This window comes from Cebus imitator, unplaced genomic scaffold, assembly GCF_001604975.1.
Source record: "Cebus imitator isolate Cc_AM_T3 unplaced genomic scaffold, Cebus_imitator-1.0 Scaffold101, whole genome shotgun sequence".
Classification (NCBI taxonomy): domain Eukaryota; kingdom Metazoa; phylum Chordata; class Mammalia; order Primates; family Cebidae; genus Cebus; species Cebus imitator.
The window spans coordinates 2,592,342-2,609,206 of NW_016107416.1; the positions used below are offsets into that span (position 1 = coordinate 2,592,342).

The following is a 16,865-nucleotide window of genomic DNA, read 5'->3' on the forward strand; positions in this document are numbered from 1 at the left end:
TAGAGACGGGGTTTCACCATGTTGACCAGGATGGTCTCGATCTCTTGACCTTGTGATCCACCCGCCTCGGCCTCCCAAAGTGCTGGGATTACAGGCTTGAGCCACCGCGCCCGGCGTGTATCAGTACTTTATTCCTTTTTATGACTGAATAATATTCCCTTTTAAGGATATATCTTTAGCCATCAGTTGATGGGCATTTGGGCTGTTTTTCACTTTCTGGCTATTTTGAATAGTGCCACTGGTAACATTTGTGTACAAGCGTTTGAACACTTGTTTTTAATTCTCTTGAGTATAGGCTATGAATGGAATTGCTGGGTTGTGTGCTAATTCTGTGTTTAATTTACTGAGGAGTTCTCAAACTGGTTTTCATAGCAGCTTCATCATTTTATATTCTCACCAGCAATGTGTGAGAGTTCTAATTTCTCTACATTCTTTCCTGAGTTTTTATTATGACCTCCTAGTGGAAGTAAGGTGGTTTTTTATTATTTCATTTTCCATTTCCTAATGATCAATGATGTCTAGCATCCTTTCATGTTCTTCTTGGCCATTTTTACATTTTTTTTGGAACAATGTCTTCTCAAGTCCTTTGCTCATTTTTAGATTGTTTGATTTTTTTGTTGAATTGTATAGTGTGTGTGTGTGTGTGTGTGTGTGTGTGTGTGTGTGTATTCTCAATAATAGACCCTTATCATGTATGTGATTTCCACATATGTAGATTGTCTTTTCACTTTCTTAATAGTGGCCTTTTTTATACAGGTAAGATTTTAATTTTAATGAACTCCAGTTTAATTTTTTTTAATTTTTTTGGTGTCATATCTAAGGAACCATTCCCAGGTCCAAGATCATGAACTTTTATCCTTATCTTTTCTCCTAAGAGTTTTATAGTTTTAGCTCTTATATTTAGATCTTTGATCCACTTGCGATTATTTTGTCTTTATTTGTAGTAAAATTATTTTTTATTTTGAAAACTATCGGAAATATAAACCATGTGTGTAGATAGTTAAGAACTTCTATTTAACAGTGAAAGAGTAAAGATATCAAGCTGTAAGTCTGAAAGTCCATGTTCATATCTTATTTCTGATACCTGTAAACCTCATGTCATCTTGGGCAAATAATTTAGTCTGTTTTAGATTCCTTATGTATAAAGTACAGCTATGCATACTTGCTTTGGTTCTATCAGAGTTATTTGGATTAAATGAGATCAAAAGTGTGAACAGTTTTATAAAATGGTGCTTAAACAGGCTGGGCATGGTGGCTCACACCTGTAATCCCAGCGCTTTGGGAAGCCAAGGCAGGCAAATTGTTTGAGGCTAGGAGTTCGAGACCAGCCTGACCAACATGGCAAAACCCCATCTTTACTAAAATTACCAAAATTAGCTGCGATTACATGCCTGTAATCGCAGCTATGTTGGGAGGCTGAGGCACAGGAATCACTTGAATCCAGGAGGCGCAGTGAGCCAAGATTGTGCTACTACACTCCAGCCTGGGTGACAGAATGAGGCTCTGTCTCAAAAAATAAAAAATAAAAAATAAATAAAATGGTACTAAACAAATGTAAAGTACTTGAAACTTTTTTACACTATTTAAGTCAAACAATCTTTGTAACTTAAGCTAAATAATTTTACTTTTTTGCTTATGAATATTCTTAGGAAACAGAATCCAATTCATTGGAAGCTAGCTAATGTAGAGAATTATTCCCGTATGAGACTTAAGCTGGTACCGAATTATAATTTCAAAACCCACGAGGAAGCTAGTGCCTTAAGAGATAATCTGGGTGAGTTCCAATGACCTTTAATTATTTGTTGAAGATAATGAGAGTGTTTTGGGGGTTGATGATTGTTATTTTATTAGTTGTTTTAAATGTGTTTACTTATGAAGGAAGGGTGGGATTTTATAATTGATATTTAAATGATTATATGTTTTCAGTACTGTTACATTTGGCCTAAATCCAAGGTGATTTCATACTTACATTGATTATAATTTCTAAAAGAAAAAAATTTTAATTATAAAAGTGTACTGCATACAACTACTGTATCTCTTGCAATGTAAACAGTGTTTTTTTGCTCATTAACACTGAGGCTAACACTAAGATAAAATTCTTAGCAATCTTTTTTTTTTTTTTTTTTTGAGACAGAGTCTTGCTCTGTCACCAGGCTGAAGTGCAGTAGTGCAGTCTCAGCTCACTGCAACCTCCGCTTCCTGCGTTCAAGCAATTCTCATGCCTCAGCCTCTGAATAGCTTAGGACTACAGGCACATGTCACCACACCTGGCCAATTTTTGTATTTTTAGTAGAGATGGGATTTTGCCATCTTGGCCAGGCTGGCCTCAAACTCCTGACCTTAAGTGATCTGCCCACTTCTGCCTCCCAAAGTACTAGGATTATAGGCACGAGCCACTGTGCCCAGCCAGAATTCTTAGCCATCCTTTATGTCTTTTATTATTACTTTTTTTTTTTTTTTTTTTTTGAGACAGAGTTTTGTTCTTGTTGCCTGGGCTGGAGTGCAATGGCTTGATCTCGGCTTACTGCAACCTCCGCCTCCCAGGTTCAAGTGATTCTCCTGTGTTAGCCTCCTGAGTAGCTGGAATTACAGGCATGCACCACCACACCCGGCTAATTTTGTATTTTTAGTAGAGGCAGGGTTTCTCCATGCTGGTCAGGCTGGCTTTGAACTCCTGACCTCAGGTGATCCGCCCTCCTCGGCCTCTCAAAGTGCTGGAATTACAGGCATGAGCCACCACGCCTGGCCTATTATAACCTATTTTTAATAGAGCTCTAGACCTTTTATATCTTAGATTGGCCAATGCCTTTTTCTAGAAAAAAAAATTACTTGCAGTCAGGAGGTCAAGACCAGTCTTGCCAACATGATGAAACCCCATGTCTACTAAAAATACAAAAAATTAGCCAGGCATAGTGGTGGGTGCCTGTAATCACAGCTACTCAGGAGGATGAGGCAGGAGAATTGCTTGAACCTGGGAGGCAAAAGTTGCAGTGAGCTGAGATTACACCACTGCATTCCAACCTAGGCAACAAGAGTGAAACTCCATCTCAAAACAAACCACAAAAATTTAGCCTGACAGTATTTCAAAACAGATCTTAAAGTGTTTCTGTAACTCTTTGGGAAGCCCTTCCTTTATAACTGTCTCACTTGTCATCTCTCCCTTTTTGAAGATAGGTCTGTGAAATACCCCAAAATGTTGTTTATCAAGAATCATTGAGCCAGGCACAGTAGTTCACACCTGTAATCCCAGCACTTTGGGAAGCTGAGGCAGGAGGATCACCTGAGGTCAGGAGTTCGAGAACAGCCTGGCCAAATAGTGAAACCCTGTCTCTACTAAAATATAAAAAATTAGCTGGGCATGCTGACGAGCACCTGTAATCCCAGCTACTCGGGAGGCTGAGGCAGGAGAATCATTTGAGCCCCAGGGGTGGAGGTTGTAGTGAGCCGAAATCGTGCCATTACACTCCAGCCTGGGTAGCAAGAGTGAAACTCCTTCTCAACACCACCACGACCAACAACAAATCATTGGTAGGCATAGGTATATTAAGTTGTAGTTATGGATGACATGAGTACCAACTTTTAGATGTCATTTTAAAATTATTTTTATTTTTTTTTGAGACTGGGTATCCCTCTGTTGACCAGGCTAGAGTACAGAGACTTGAACATGGCTCACTGCAACCTTGACCTCCTAGGCTTAAGTGACCCTTCTGCCTCAGCCTCCTAATTAGCTGGGACTACCAATGCATACCACCATGCCATGCCCAGCTTTTTTTTTTTTTTTTTTTTTTTTTTTTTTTGGGGGGGGTAGAGACAAGGCCTCACCGTATTGCCCAGGCTGGTCTTGAACTCCTGGGCTCAAGTGGCAATCCTCCCACCTCAGCCTCCCAAAATGCTAGAATTACGGGCATGAGCCAGCATGCCTGGCCAGATCTTATTTTTTAAATTGCCTTAACATATGGCCAATACATTTGATGTCATAAAATGAAGTAAGAGAGCCATGGTGCCTGCCATTTAGGGTCTTACATTTTGAAATAAATCAGATACACTAAGTGTATCTGATTTATTAATTCAAAATAATGGCCCTGTCCATGATATAAACACTAACTTTGAGTGTTATCTTACATAGCAAAAGCCAGTTGGGTATAGATTTTTCTCTGAAAGAATCTTGTATCCTCTTCTATAAGTATCTTTCTCTACTCTTTGAGATATAACTACTACCCTTTTCACCCAACAAACATCCTTTGGTAAATGAGTTTAATAATTACTTAAGGAATAGTGTTCCATATTATTTTATTGACTTTTGCCAAGAAATCTCATTCCATAAAGTTCCCTCTCTTTTTTCCTCTCCTTCTCACCTGTCTACACATGGACACAGATACATTTTTATGTCCCTACTTAGTCTCAGTTGTTCTTTTGTTTTGTTTTTCTCATTTAAAAATTTTACCCCAAATATAATAGTGACAATAAAACTGTACAGAAAAAGAATTTCTATATTTCAAAGTGAAATTGGAAATTATTTTAAAAAGCATCAATATTTAAAACCTTTAAAGTTCTTTGAAGTACACTTCAGAATTAACTGCAAAATGTTTTGCCTACTCCTTAGTTTTGTCTATACAGAGTATTTTCATTAACTACCAGAATTCATGATATTCTTTTTTAAAAATATTATCTTGTCTTGCTTTACTTACCCCAATACTGCTTTTTATAAGCAACCCATTGCAGATATATAGAATAGTGTTTACATTATGGGCTAACCTGCAAAGCTAACCATTATTTGTAGTATTATTTTGGATGGAAAATCCATTGCTAATTCCAAACAGCTGACTTATGAAGTATTTTTTGGAACATAACCACGTGTAAATTAGGGTACTTGAAGAGTCAAAAAGAAAATATATTCTTAAATGTATCAGTATAAATATTTGGTTTGCAGTGTCATCTTTATAGTGTTTTGTTATTTATAGTTATTTGCATTATTGTTTTATTTTATATATTTTATATGAATTATTTTTATTTGCCATGAGTGAAATGTCTTTATTCATAGTTAAGTATAACTTTTTTCCAATCCTACCTATAAATTATGCACATATTTGTATTATTGTTCTTATTTCAGTCAGATAATTGGAAGGTAAATATAAAATAGTAGCTATCATTTATTTCCTATTTAATGTGTACCAGGTGTTTCACATATATTACCTTTCATATATATAACAACCTTGTGATGAAGTCTCCATTTCACAATCAAGAAAACATAGATTCAGAAGTGTCATATGACTGAATAACTGGCAAAATTAAATTTGAATCTAGGTTCACCACTTCATAGACCATGTTCTTTTCATTATACCAGCACTGCCTTTTTACAGGGTATTTAGTTTATAAAATATGTTACATGTATTACATACATATGCCTCAGATTTATGTATTAAATTCCATGTGGTCCAGAAAGTAAACACTTCCACTCTTAGTCCATGTATTATCTTCCAGTTAAAGATAATTTATCATATAATCTTTCTTAGTATTGCTTTAATACAAAATGCATGATAAAAATAGTTCTATTACATTAATACAATGAGAATATTTCTTCCTTTGACTTAATTATTGGCAGCCTTTAGAATTAAATATAAAGAGAGTACTTTGCCTATTTTTTAAACAAATAATACCATTATTAAAAGTAATACTATTTTTAAAACATTTATTCTTTTTACCATATGTATAGTAATTGTCAAAATTGCCACCAAACATCATAGATTGTATCAAAGTACCATCTTATAATATACATGTTGTTTTCATCTAACAGTACCATATGTATAGTAATTGTCAAAATCGCCACCAAACATCATAGATTGTATCAAAGTACCATCTTATAATATACATGTTGTTTTCATCTAACAGTCAGAAACATAATTAACAGTCAGAAATTACAGATGGGCTATAATATTGTTTTTTACTTTACATTTAATAGATATTTTGTGTTTAAAACAGGTATCCAACACTCACAGCCTTCCAGTGATTCATTGCTTTTGGAAGTAGTGAAACAAGTAAAAGTTAGTGATATGGAGGAGGATAAATTAGACCTTCCTGAAGAGGATATGACAGCTAGAGTAAACGTGTATGTATAAATATTTACAATTATTTTGTTCTGAGAAAGGGGATTACAAAATCGTGGAAGATACTTGCTTGAAAATCTACCACCATGTTTTTCCCAGGGTCCAACAGTTAATGCTTTATCAGCTGTTAGGAGTGTATCAGTATTAACTGAAATTATTAAGAAAGGCCTCTTAAAACTGGGATAACATAGAACTGGACCTTGAAATAGAAAGTATTTAGAATTGTATGATAATGAAATCAATATATTGTTATTTGTGAGATTTAGCTATAGCTGTGTTCAGATGGAAATGTACAGCACAAAATATAAACTGTTAAGCAAAAGAAAGAAAATTATAAAGACAAAAGCAGAAATTCATGAAAGAGAAAAACAAAAAGATTAAGAACATTAAATCCTAGTTATTAAAAAAAACAAACAAAGAACATAAACCTCTAGCTAGACTGATTAAAAGAGAAACAACATAAATTGCCTATATTAGGATTGAAAGAGGAGCTATTGCCACAAATAATAAAATGATTGAAAAGAATACAAAAGACTTTATGCCTGTAAGTTTGACAGCTTAAATGAAACAAATTCTTTGAAAGATACAAATTACCAAACCCCCCTCAAGAAGAAACAGATAACCTGAAAAGCCTTAAATATATTTATAAATTCTTAATTTGTACTTAAAAACTTCCTTTAAGCAAATGTAAAATATATTAATTTCTTCATCTCTTCTTTGTGTTGCTACTTTTATATATTACACTTCTTTGTATATGTTCAGTAATACAGTTTTATAGTTGCTGTTTCATGTAGTTGTCTTTAAGGCAATTATAGGAAGAAAACAAATATATACATTATTTATTTATGTTTGCTACATAATTATCAGTTATCATACTTGTGTACTTTATTTCTTTGTGTGTGCATTCATTTGTCATCTGATATCATTTCCTTTCATCCTAAAAGACTTCCTCCAGTTTTTTTGCTTGTATTTTTTTGGTGTTTGGGGTTTTTTGTTTGTTTGTTTTTGTTTTTGGAGACAGGATCTCACTGTATCACCTTAACTGGAGTACAGTGGTGTGATCACACCTCACTCCAGCCTCCACCTCCTAGTCTTAAGTGATCCTCCTGCTTCAGCCTCCTGAGTAGCTGGGACTATAGACATACCACCACATCCAGCTAATTTTTTAAATTTTTTACAGAGACAGGGTCTCACTGTGTTGCCCAGGCTGGTCTCGAACCCCTGGGCCCACATAATCCTCCCAAAGTGCTTGGATTACAGGCCACTAGAGTGAGCCACCGCACTCAGCCGTCTAGTATTTCTAATAAGATCTGATTGCCACAGACTCTCCATTTGTTATCCAGGGAGTTATTCATTTTTATTAATCCAGATATATCTCACAAATGTAAAATTTACCATTTTTAAAGCCTACAATTCAGTGAGTTTTTTTACTGTTTTCACAGATTTGTACAACCATCCCTGCTATATAATTCTAGAACATTACTATCACCCCAAAAGGAAATCTTGTACCTTTTAGTGGTCGGTCCCAGTTTTCCCCTTCTCACATGCCCTGGAAACCACTAATCTACTTTGTCTCTGGATTTTACTACTTTGGAATATTTTCTATAACTCATATAATTTGTGTTATGGCTGATTTTCATTTGGAATAATGTTTTAAAGATTCATTTGTGTCTGGCTTACTTTCATTTGGAATAATGTTTTCAAGATTCATTTATGTTGTAGCATATAAGAGTACTGCATTTCTTTTTGTGGCTGAATAATATTATAAATAATACTCCATTTATAACCATTTATGGTTATCCAAAATATAGGTAATCACTTTTTGCTTACCCATTCATCAGTCAGTGAGCATTTAGGTTGTTTCTACTTTGGGGCTATTATGAATAGTATTTCCATGAATACTCATATACAAGTTTTTGTGCAAACATAAATTTTTAGTTATCTTGTGAAAACAGTAAAAAAAACTCACTGAATTGTAGGCTTTAAAAATGGTAAATTTTATCGAGGAGTAAAATAGTAAAACCTGGCCTAGTAGGGATTGTCTGTGGGTCAGCATAGCTTGGTGGTCATTTCGTTGCTTAGAGGTTGTTTAACTCCCTGATCCATCTGGGTGCTATAGCATATGAATATAATCCTAGCTATTCAGGAGGCTGAGGCAAGAGGATCACTTGAGGCTAGGAGTTTGAGACCATCCTGAGCAACATGGTGAGACCCTCTTTCTAAAAAAATAGGCCAGGCTGGTGGCTCACATCTGTAATCCCAGCCAAGGCGGGTGGATCATGAGGTCAGGAGATCGAGACCATCCTGGTCAACATGGTGAAACCCCGTCTCTACTAAAAATACAAAAAATTAGCTGGGCATGGTGGTGCATGCCTGTAATCCCAGCTACTCAGGAGGCTGAGGCAGGAGAATTGCCTGAACCCAGGAGGCAGAGGTTGCGGTGAGCCGAGATCGCGCCATTGCACTCCAGCCTGGGTAACATGAGTGAAACTCCGTCTCAAAAAAAAAAAAAAAAAAAAAAAATTAGCCAGGCATGGTGGTGGGCACCTGTAGTCCTGCCACCACGCCCAGCTACTCAGGAGGCTGAGGCAGGAGAATCACTCTAATCCAGGAGGCGGAGGTTGCAATGAGCTGAGATTGCACTACTTCACTCCAGCCTGGGTGACAGAGAGAGATGATCTTGTCTTATTGCAACCACCGCCTCCCAGGTTCAAGCGATTCTCGTGCCTCAGCCTCTCAAGTAGCTGGAATTATAGGCTCATGCCACTATGCCCAGCTAATTTTTTGCAGAAATGGGTTTCACCATGTTGGCCAGGCTGGTTTCAAACTCTTGACTTCAAGTGATCTGCCCACCTCAGCCGCCCAAAATTCTGGGATTACAGGTGTGAGCCACTGCGCCCAGCCTAATATTTAACTTTCTATGTTCGTAAAGCCACATGTTCAACCAAGAATGAGTAGCTGTGTCCCAAATATGTTATTTGTTTACATTTTAAATTACACATGGCAAATATTTCTTTGAAGCTTAGTTTAATATTACAAATTGAGGGCTAGGCATGGTTGCCTTCAGTTTGTCAGTACTTTGATAGGCCCAGGTGGACAGATCACTTGAGCTCAGGAGCTCCAGACCAGCCTGGGCAACATGGCAAAATTCCGTCTCTATCAAAAATACAAAAAATTAACTTGGTGTGGTGGTGTGCACCTCTACTTGGGGGGCTGAAGTGGGAGGACTGCTTGAGCCTGGGAGGTGGAGGTTGCTATGAGGTGAGGTTGCACCACTGCACTCTAGCCTGGATAAGAGTGAGACCCTGTCTCAAAAAATTTGTATATTACAGATTGACTAGATTCAGTAGTATCCTTTGGTGGCATAATCAGGATTTTTATTTATATTAGTTCAGTAATATTTTTAGATTTCCTTGATTATTTTCAGGGTACTCAGTAGGAGCAGTTATACAGGGGACTATCTTGGTAAATATTCAGTCGGCTTTCTAATTGGGATTTTTTTTTTCTTTCTTTGATGACGAGTGAATTTGATGGATGTCAGACTCATTCGTTTTAAACTGAAGAACCAAAACACTTTTTGTCATTTAATGTAAATAACCCTCAGACTATTTTCTTTTTTAGGGTTACACATTCCTCTCTTTATCACTGTAAATATTAGTATTTAAGTGTTTGGGAAAACCTTCTTTCTGGTAATTATTTTTTTTAAAAGAAAAGCTTAGTTTAAAGTAAATAGTTGCAACATTACAAACTTAAGTTGGTGATACGGAACTGCTTCATGGAAACCCACTGAAAATTAAATTAGACTTAGTCATTGGTACCCTGGACATGAGGCAGATATGAAATGTCTAGGATCAGAGAGTAGCTGGCTTAAAAGATTTACTTGAGTAACATTCTGTGATTAATAGGAGCTCCAATTTCTACACTTGGCAGTTAAAGTCACCTAGGTCACCAAAAGACTGTCTCCTTTTCCAGTTACTTTCTCCAGCCAATATAAGTAACATTCCTCCTATTATAAGGTGACTTCACTTTAAGTAAGGTATGGCAATAGTAGCTCTTTACATTATTTTCAGTTCCCTTGTTAGCGGGTTACTGTGATGGTGATGCTTTAGTTTTAGTTACTGTTGAAAAGTCTCATTTTATAATTTAAGGTTCATATTTAGTACTTCTAAAACTCATTTACAAAACAACACTACAGTGCAGTCTTAGTCACAGATTCATATATTTTGTGGGTCAATTCATGTCTACCAGAATATAAAATGACATGACCAATATTACCTTATTTTTCAATTGTCCTCTGCTAGTTGTTTTATAGGGTCACTATATTTTATTATAATGGTCTGTATAAAGTCAAAATGTAAAGCTTATTTTTAATGAAACTGAATCCTTGAGTAATAAAAATATTTGGTCACTTTAATATGCAGACTATTTCTTGAGGTAATTCAGATATTCTTTCCTGGACATTAATTTTACATATATATGATGAGATTTGTATTTGATGAGATATGTGTGATGAGATTTATGTTTAATTTTACACACACACAAATATATATATATGTATATGAGATGAGATTATATAATGAGATTTATATTTGAGGCCAGGGACAGTGGCTCATGCTTATTATCCCAGCATTTTGGGAGACCAAGGTGGGTGGATCCCTTGAGCTCAGGATTTCAAGACTAGCCTGGGTAACACGGCAAAACCCTGTCTCTACAAAAAATATAAAAATTAGCAGGGCATGGTGGCATGCACCTGTAGTCCCAGCTACTTGGGAGGCTAAGGTGGGAAGATGGTTTGAGCTTGGGAGGCAGAGGTTGCAGTGATGGAGCTGACATTGTGCCACTGCACTCAAGCCTGGGTGACAGAGCAAGACCCTGTCTCAAAAAAAAAAAAAAAAAGAAAAAAGAGGGCGATTTCTACTTAAATGTGGTATTTTGCATTTAAGAAAAATAAATGGTTAGACTTTTCTGTTTAATGGTTTTTTGTTTTTTCAGTGATGAAAAAGAACAGGAACAAAAAGAAAAATTGATATTGATGGAAGACTGTGAACTCATTACCATAATTGATGTAATTCCTGGCAGACTAGAAATCACTACTCAACACATTTACTTCTATGATGGCAGCATTGAAAAAGAAGATGGTGAGGAATTCTGGAAAAAATAATTTTTGTTATTCAGTACTTAAGTATCCAATTTATTAATCACAAATGAGAAGAAGAAAGTGGTAAGATAGAATTGTGAAATTGTAGTCTATCAAGTAAAAGGAGAAATGGATAGTCAGTGTGGGGTTAAATTTGTTATTCATCAAGGTGTGGAAGAGAATGCTTTTTAAAAGTTATTATCAATTCATTTCAAAGGGTTTGGCTAGAGGGAATTGCTGTAAACTTAAGTTACAAATTACAGTCTTCATTTTTTTTTTTTTTTTTTTGAGACAGAGTTTTGCTCTTGTTGCCCAGGCTGGAGAGCGTTGGTGTGATCTCTGCTCGCTGCAACCTCCACCTCCCAGGTTCAAGTGATTCTCCTGCCTCAGCCTCCCGAGCAGCTGGGATTACAGGCATGTGCCACCATGCCCGGCTAATTTTGTATTTTTAGTAGAGACAGGGTTTCTCCATGTTGGTCAGGTTGGTCTCAAACTCCCGACCTCAGGTGATCTGCCCACCTCAGCCTCCCAAAGTGCTGGAATTATAGGCGTGAGCCACTGCACCCAGCCTAATATAGTCTTTATTTTATCATGCCTTTGTATGTGTGCTTATTCCTATAGGCTTCCCTTGTCATCCTTTATATGATAATAAAAGGATGATTAAATCTAAGATGCCAACATATAGAGAAAAGGAAAACTTTCTGAGATATATTAAGAATTATCTTGTATTCTAATAGGAAGGCAGTAGAATAGTTATAGAACTTTAAAATAGTTTTAAAAGAACCAGTTTAAATATCCCACGCATTTAACAAATGGTTTATATAGTATAGAAATTAAATTTATTTTTCCTAAAACCTTCAAGAACTGAGGTATTTTCTACATAACTTTATATGGTACTTCAGTCACAAGATTTCTTCTGTTTTCAGGAGTAGGCTTTGATTTCAAGTGGCCTCATTCTCAAATTCGAGAGATTCACCTCCGGCGTTACAACTTAAGAAGATCAGCCCTTGAGATTTTTCATGTTGACCAATCCAATTACTTTCTCAATTTCAAAAAAGAGGTATGTACTATGGTTTCAGGAAATCCCGAAGTACTAACCTCAAATAAGATTCCAGCTAGTGAACTCTAATGGAACTTTGGGCTGTACTCTTTTGTCAAGACAAAATGTTAGAGGAAAAAATATATAGTTTGGGGGCTAATCAGCATATGAATTTTTGTTGAGATTTGTTTATGTTTCAGTTTTGGGGGAGTTCAGCTTTTATATCTATGGCTAGATAAAGTAGTAGAATTGGGAGTGCCTCATTGCATTCAATTGTGAGGTAATATACAATATGTAAGCTATGACTGGATTTATTAAATTAGATTGGTTGGAAATTCAAAAACAATGGTGAATCTGTTTCTTCTAAGAATATAGTAAATTCTTAAGTAACGTAAATTGTTAAGTGCATATGCTCTAAAGCCAGATTATTGGGTTCCAAGTACTGTCTCCACCACTAGCTGTGTAAGCTTGGGCTCATTACTGAGGCTGCTTGGGCTCAGCCTTCCTTCCCTCTCTCATTCACTTGGGGTCAGACATGTATTATAGTCTGACAGCTTTCCCTACATTGCATAGCTCTCTCATTTTCTCTCATAGGCATCTCCCCTAGTAAAATCTTTGCATTTTAATTCTGTTTGGCATCTGCTTTTCAGAAGACCCACATTAGCATACACAATAACTAATTTTCCATTCTTCTGTGGAACTCAGGTTTACGTATTGATGATTTGATTCAGTTGTTTAAAGACCATTTTTCTTATTTTACAAAAGGAAGTCTTTTTACTGTTGCAAGAAAGTTTTCCTTCATAGGAAAACACAAAGCATGTGTTTTACAGGAAGCTGTATCATGTAATTAAACTAAGTCTGCCCCTGCTAAGTACTGGATGTTTGTATAACTTCATTGTCTTAAAAGCACATTTGTGTAAAGTATCTAATCTTCATAACAACCTTGAGATTAAATGTGGCAAATTTGGCCAGACGCAGTGGCTCATGCCTGTAATCCCAGCACTTTGGGAGGCCAAGGCAGGTGGATCACCTGAAGTCGGGAGTTCAAGACCAGCCTGGCCAACATGGTAAAACCCCATCTCTACTAATACTTCAAAAATCAGCCAGACATGGTGGTCCATGCCTGTAATCCCAGCTACTTGGGAGACTGAGGCAGGAGAATCACTTGAACCTAGGAGGTGGAGATTGCAGTGAGCCAAGATCATGCCATTGCACTCCAGCCTGGGCAACAAGAGCGAAACTCCATCTCCAAAGTAAATAAATAAATAAATAAATAAATAATGCAGATTCTGGCTGGGTGCAATAGCTCACCCTATATTCTTAGCACTTTGGGAGGCCAAGGTGGCTGGATCACTTGAGGTCAAAAGTCTGAGACCAGCCTGCCCAACATGGTGAAACCCCCATCTCTTCTAAAAATACAGAAGTTAGCTGGATGTGGTGATGCACACCTGTAATCCCAGCTACTCAAGAGACTGAGGCAGGAGAACTGCTTGAACTCTGGAGGTGGAGGTTACAGTGAGCCGAAATTGTGCCACTGTGCTCCAGCCTGGGTGACAGAGTAAGACTCCAGCTCACAAAAAAAAAAAAAAGGTAAAATCCGCTATTCTTTTTTAATAATTAAAGAAACTATAAGTGAATTTTGTAACTTTGCATTTGTATGGCCCTGAATAATTCACAATACTATAAGGATAGATATTATGTTTAATTTACAAATGAGACTCGTAAATTAATTTGCCAAGATGATTAATAAATTGCAGAACTAAATTTGAAGTAGACTTGAGCAAGTTTTCTAATTCAGAGTCTAGTGATCTTTCTATTTTGTAAAAATCGTTTTACAAAATTTTTTTAATAAATTTTTTTTAAATAAAACTATTTTGTAAAATAGTTTTACAACAATGGTGTTTTACAACATTTTGTAAAAAAAAAAATGTTTTTGTAAAACTTACATGGCTTGACTTCAGCAAGTACCATAGAGAAGTTAAAAACATAATCTACAGTTTATATGAAATGTCCAGAACAGGCAAATCCATAGAGACAGAAATTAGATTAGTATGTGTCAGGGAATGGGAAGGAGACAGAATTGAGAAGTAGCTGTTAATGACTGTGGGATTTCTATTGAGGTGATAAAAAATTTCTAAAGTCAGATGATGGTGATAGTCACACAACTGTGTGAATATAGTAAAAAAAAAAAACCACTGAGGCCAGGTATGGTGGCTCACACATGTAATCCCAGCACTTTGGGAGGCTCAAGTGGGAGGATCGCTTGAGTCCAGAAGTTTGGATCATTGTGGGCAACATGGTAAAACCCTGTCTCTACGAAAAATACAAAAAAATTAGCCCAGCATTGGGGACACGCACCTATAGACTCAGCTGCTCAGGAGGCTGAGATGGAGGTTCACCTGAGCCAGGAGGTCAAGGCTGCAGTGAGCCAAGATCACACCACTGCACTCCAGCCTGAGCAACAGAGACTGTCTCAACAAAACAAAACAAAACACACAACACTGAATTTTATACTTTAAAAGGGTGAATTTCCTCTCAATACAGCTGTCATAATGACCATAATCTTCCAAGTTTGTCTTGATTAATGTTTAAAGTATAAAATGCTGTTTTTTATAGGTTAGAAACAAAATATATAGCAGACTGTTGTCACTTCATTCTCCAAATAGTTACTATGGAAGCAGATCACCACAGGAGTTATTCAAAGCGTCAGGATTGACACAGGTAGGAAATTGTAATAGTCTGTAATGAACTGTTCTGCTATTCATTTTAAGTAAAGCTTGCTTCTTCTGATTATTTTCCTTTGATTTTTATAACTGCTGTTCTTTCATTCAGACTAATCTTCTGAATTATTTTTAAATTTTCCTTTGTTTCCCTCACACAGACAGTCCCCTCCCTGCCACCTCTTGTATCATTCAGTTCATGGGTATATGTTTCAGTAATTTTCTCTTTTTGAAAAATAGGGCTGGGCACAGTGGCTCATGCCTGTAATCCCACCACTTTGGGAGGCTGAGGTGGGCGTATCACCTGAGGTCAGGAGTTCAAGACCAGCCTGGCCAACATGGCGAAACCCCATCTCTACTAAAAAATACAAAAAGTAGCTGGACACGTTGGCAGGCAGCTGTAATCCCAGATACTCGGGAGGCTGAGGCAGGTGAATTACTTGAACCAGGGAGGTAGAGGTTGTGGTAAGCCACTGCACTCCAGCTTGAGTGACAGAGTGAGACTCAGTCTTAAAAAAATAATAATAATAACATGGGTTTTTAAAATCTTAATAATAAAAATTATCCATGCATGAGGTTAAAAAAAAAAAAAGGAAAAAAGGGCCTGGAAAGGGCCAAAAAATACCAATTCTCCTGCCCGCAAAAGTAAATTAATGCTCCTTGAATTATATCCTTATTTATATCCCAGCATCACTTGGATTTGTGCTGTCAGGACCCAAAGGAAAGCCATTGTTTTTGGCTTTTCAGGACTGTTCATAGTCTCTTAATTGGAGTCTTTGCTTCCTGGCTCTCTCCTTCCTGCCACATATACATTAATCTTTTGTAGGTGTTGCTGTTATTCAAGAGCCATCAGCAGTTCTTTACTATTGCCAGTGAAAAGAGTTTTATTTAATAAAGTACCTTTCCTGTTGCCTCTGAAATAAACTTTATTCTTTAAATGCTGATCCCTCAACCTGGCACTCAAGAACAATTGGGCTATACCTGATTATCCTCTGAGCATAATTAATGTAATGTTTTATGAAAGTATTTGGATAGTTTTAATATATTAAGATTGTTTTTAATATGCATACTCATGTAAATTTCAATTTGTAATAAAAATTTCAAAGTAGAACAGTCCTAAAATTCAGAATTGTAGGCCTGGCACAATGGCTCACACCTATAATACCAGCTTTAAGGTGGGTGGGTCACCTGAGGTCAAGAGTTCAAGATCAGCCTGGCCAACATGGTGAAATCCCGTCTCTCTACTAAAAATACAAAAAGTTAGCTGGGCATGGTGGCAGGCACCTGTAATCCCAGCAACTCGGGAGGCTGAGGCAGGAGAATTGCGTGAACCCTGGAGGCAGAGATTGCAGTGAGCCGAGATGATGGCATTGCACTCCAGCTTGGGCAAGAAGAGCGAAACTCTGTCTCAAACATAAAAACAATAATAATAAAATAAAATTCAAATTTTAAGACTTTTATTCTGGGCATGATGGCTCATGCCTGTAAACCCAGTGCTGTGGGAGGTCAAGCCTGGAGCATCACTTGAGGCCAGGAGTTCAAGACCAGCCTGGGCCACAAAGCAAGACCTCATCTCTACAAATAGTTTAAGAAATTAGCCAGGGGGCCGGGCGCGGTGGCTCAAGCCTGTAATCCCAGCACTTTGGGAGGCCGAGGCGGGTGGATCACGAGGTCAAGAGATCGAGACCATCCTGGTCAACATGGTGAAACCCCGTCTCTACTAAAAATACAAAACCTTAGCTGGGCACGGTGGCACGTGCCTGTAATCCCAGCTACTCAGGAGGCTGAGGCAGGAGAATTGCCTGAACCCAGGAGACGGAGGTTGCGGTGAGCCGAGATTGCGCCATTGCACTCCAGCCTGGGTA

At 37.1% G+C, this 16,865-nt stretch overlaps 1 protein-coding gene across 1 annotated transcript in view; it reads left to right on the forward strand.

Moving 5' to 3' along the window:
- The window catches only part of NBEAL1 (neurobeachin like 1), a 198,761-nt gene that overhangs the window by 125,076 nt on the left and 56,820 nt on the right, over positions 1 to 16,865 (forward strand). The window contains exons 35-39 of the mRNA XM_037741503.1: positions 1,650 to 1,774; positions 5,980 to 6,106; positions 11,097 to 11,242; positions 12,168 to 12,301; positions 14,897 to 15,001. Of these exons, the coding sequence (XP_037597431.1) occupies positions 1,650 to 1,774; positions 5,980 to 6,106; positions 11,097 to 11,242; positions 12,168 to 12,301; positions 14,897 to 15,001 (637 nt within the window). The remainder of the gene's footprint in view (positions 1 to 1,649; positions 1,775 to 5,979; positions 6,107 to 11,096; positions 11,243 to 12,167; positions 12,302 to 14,896; positions 15,002 to 16,865) is intronic.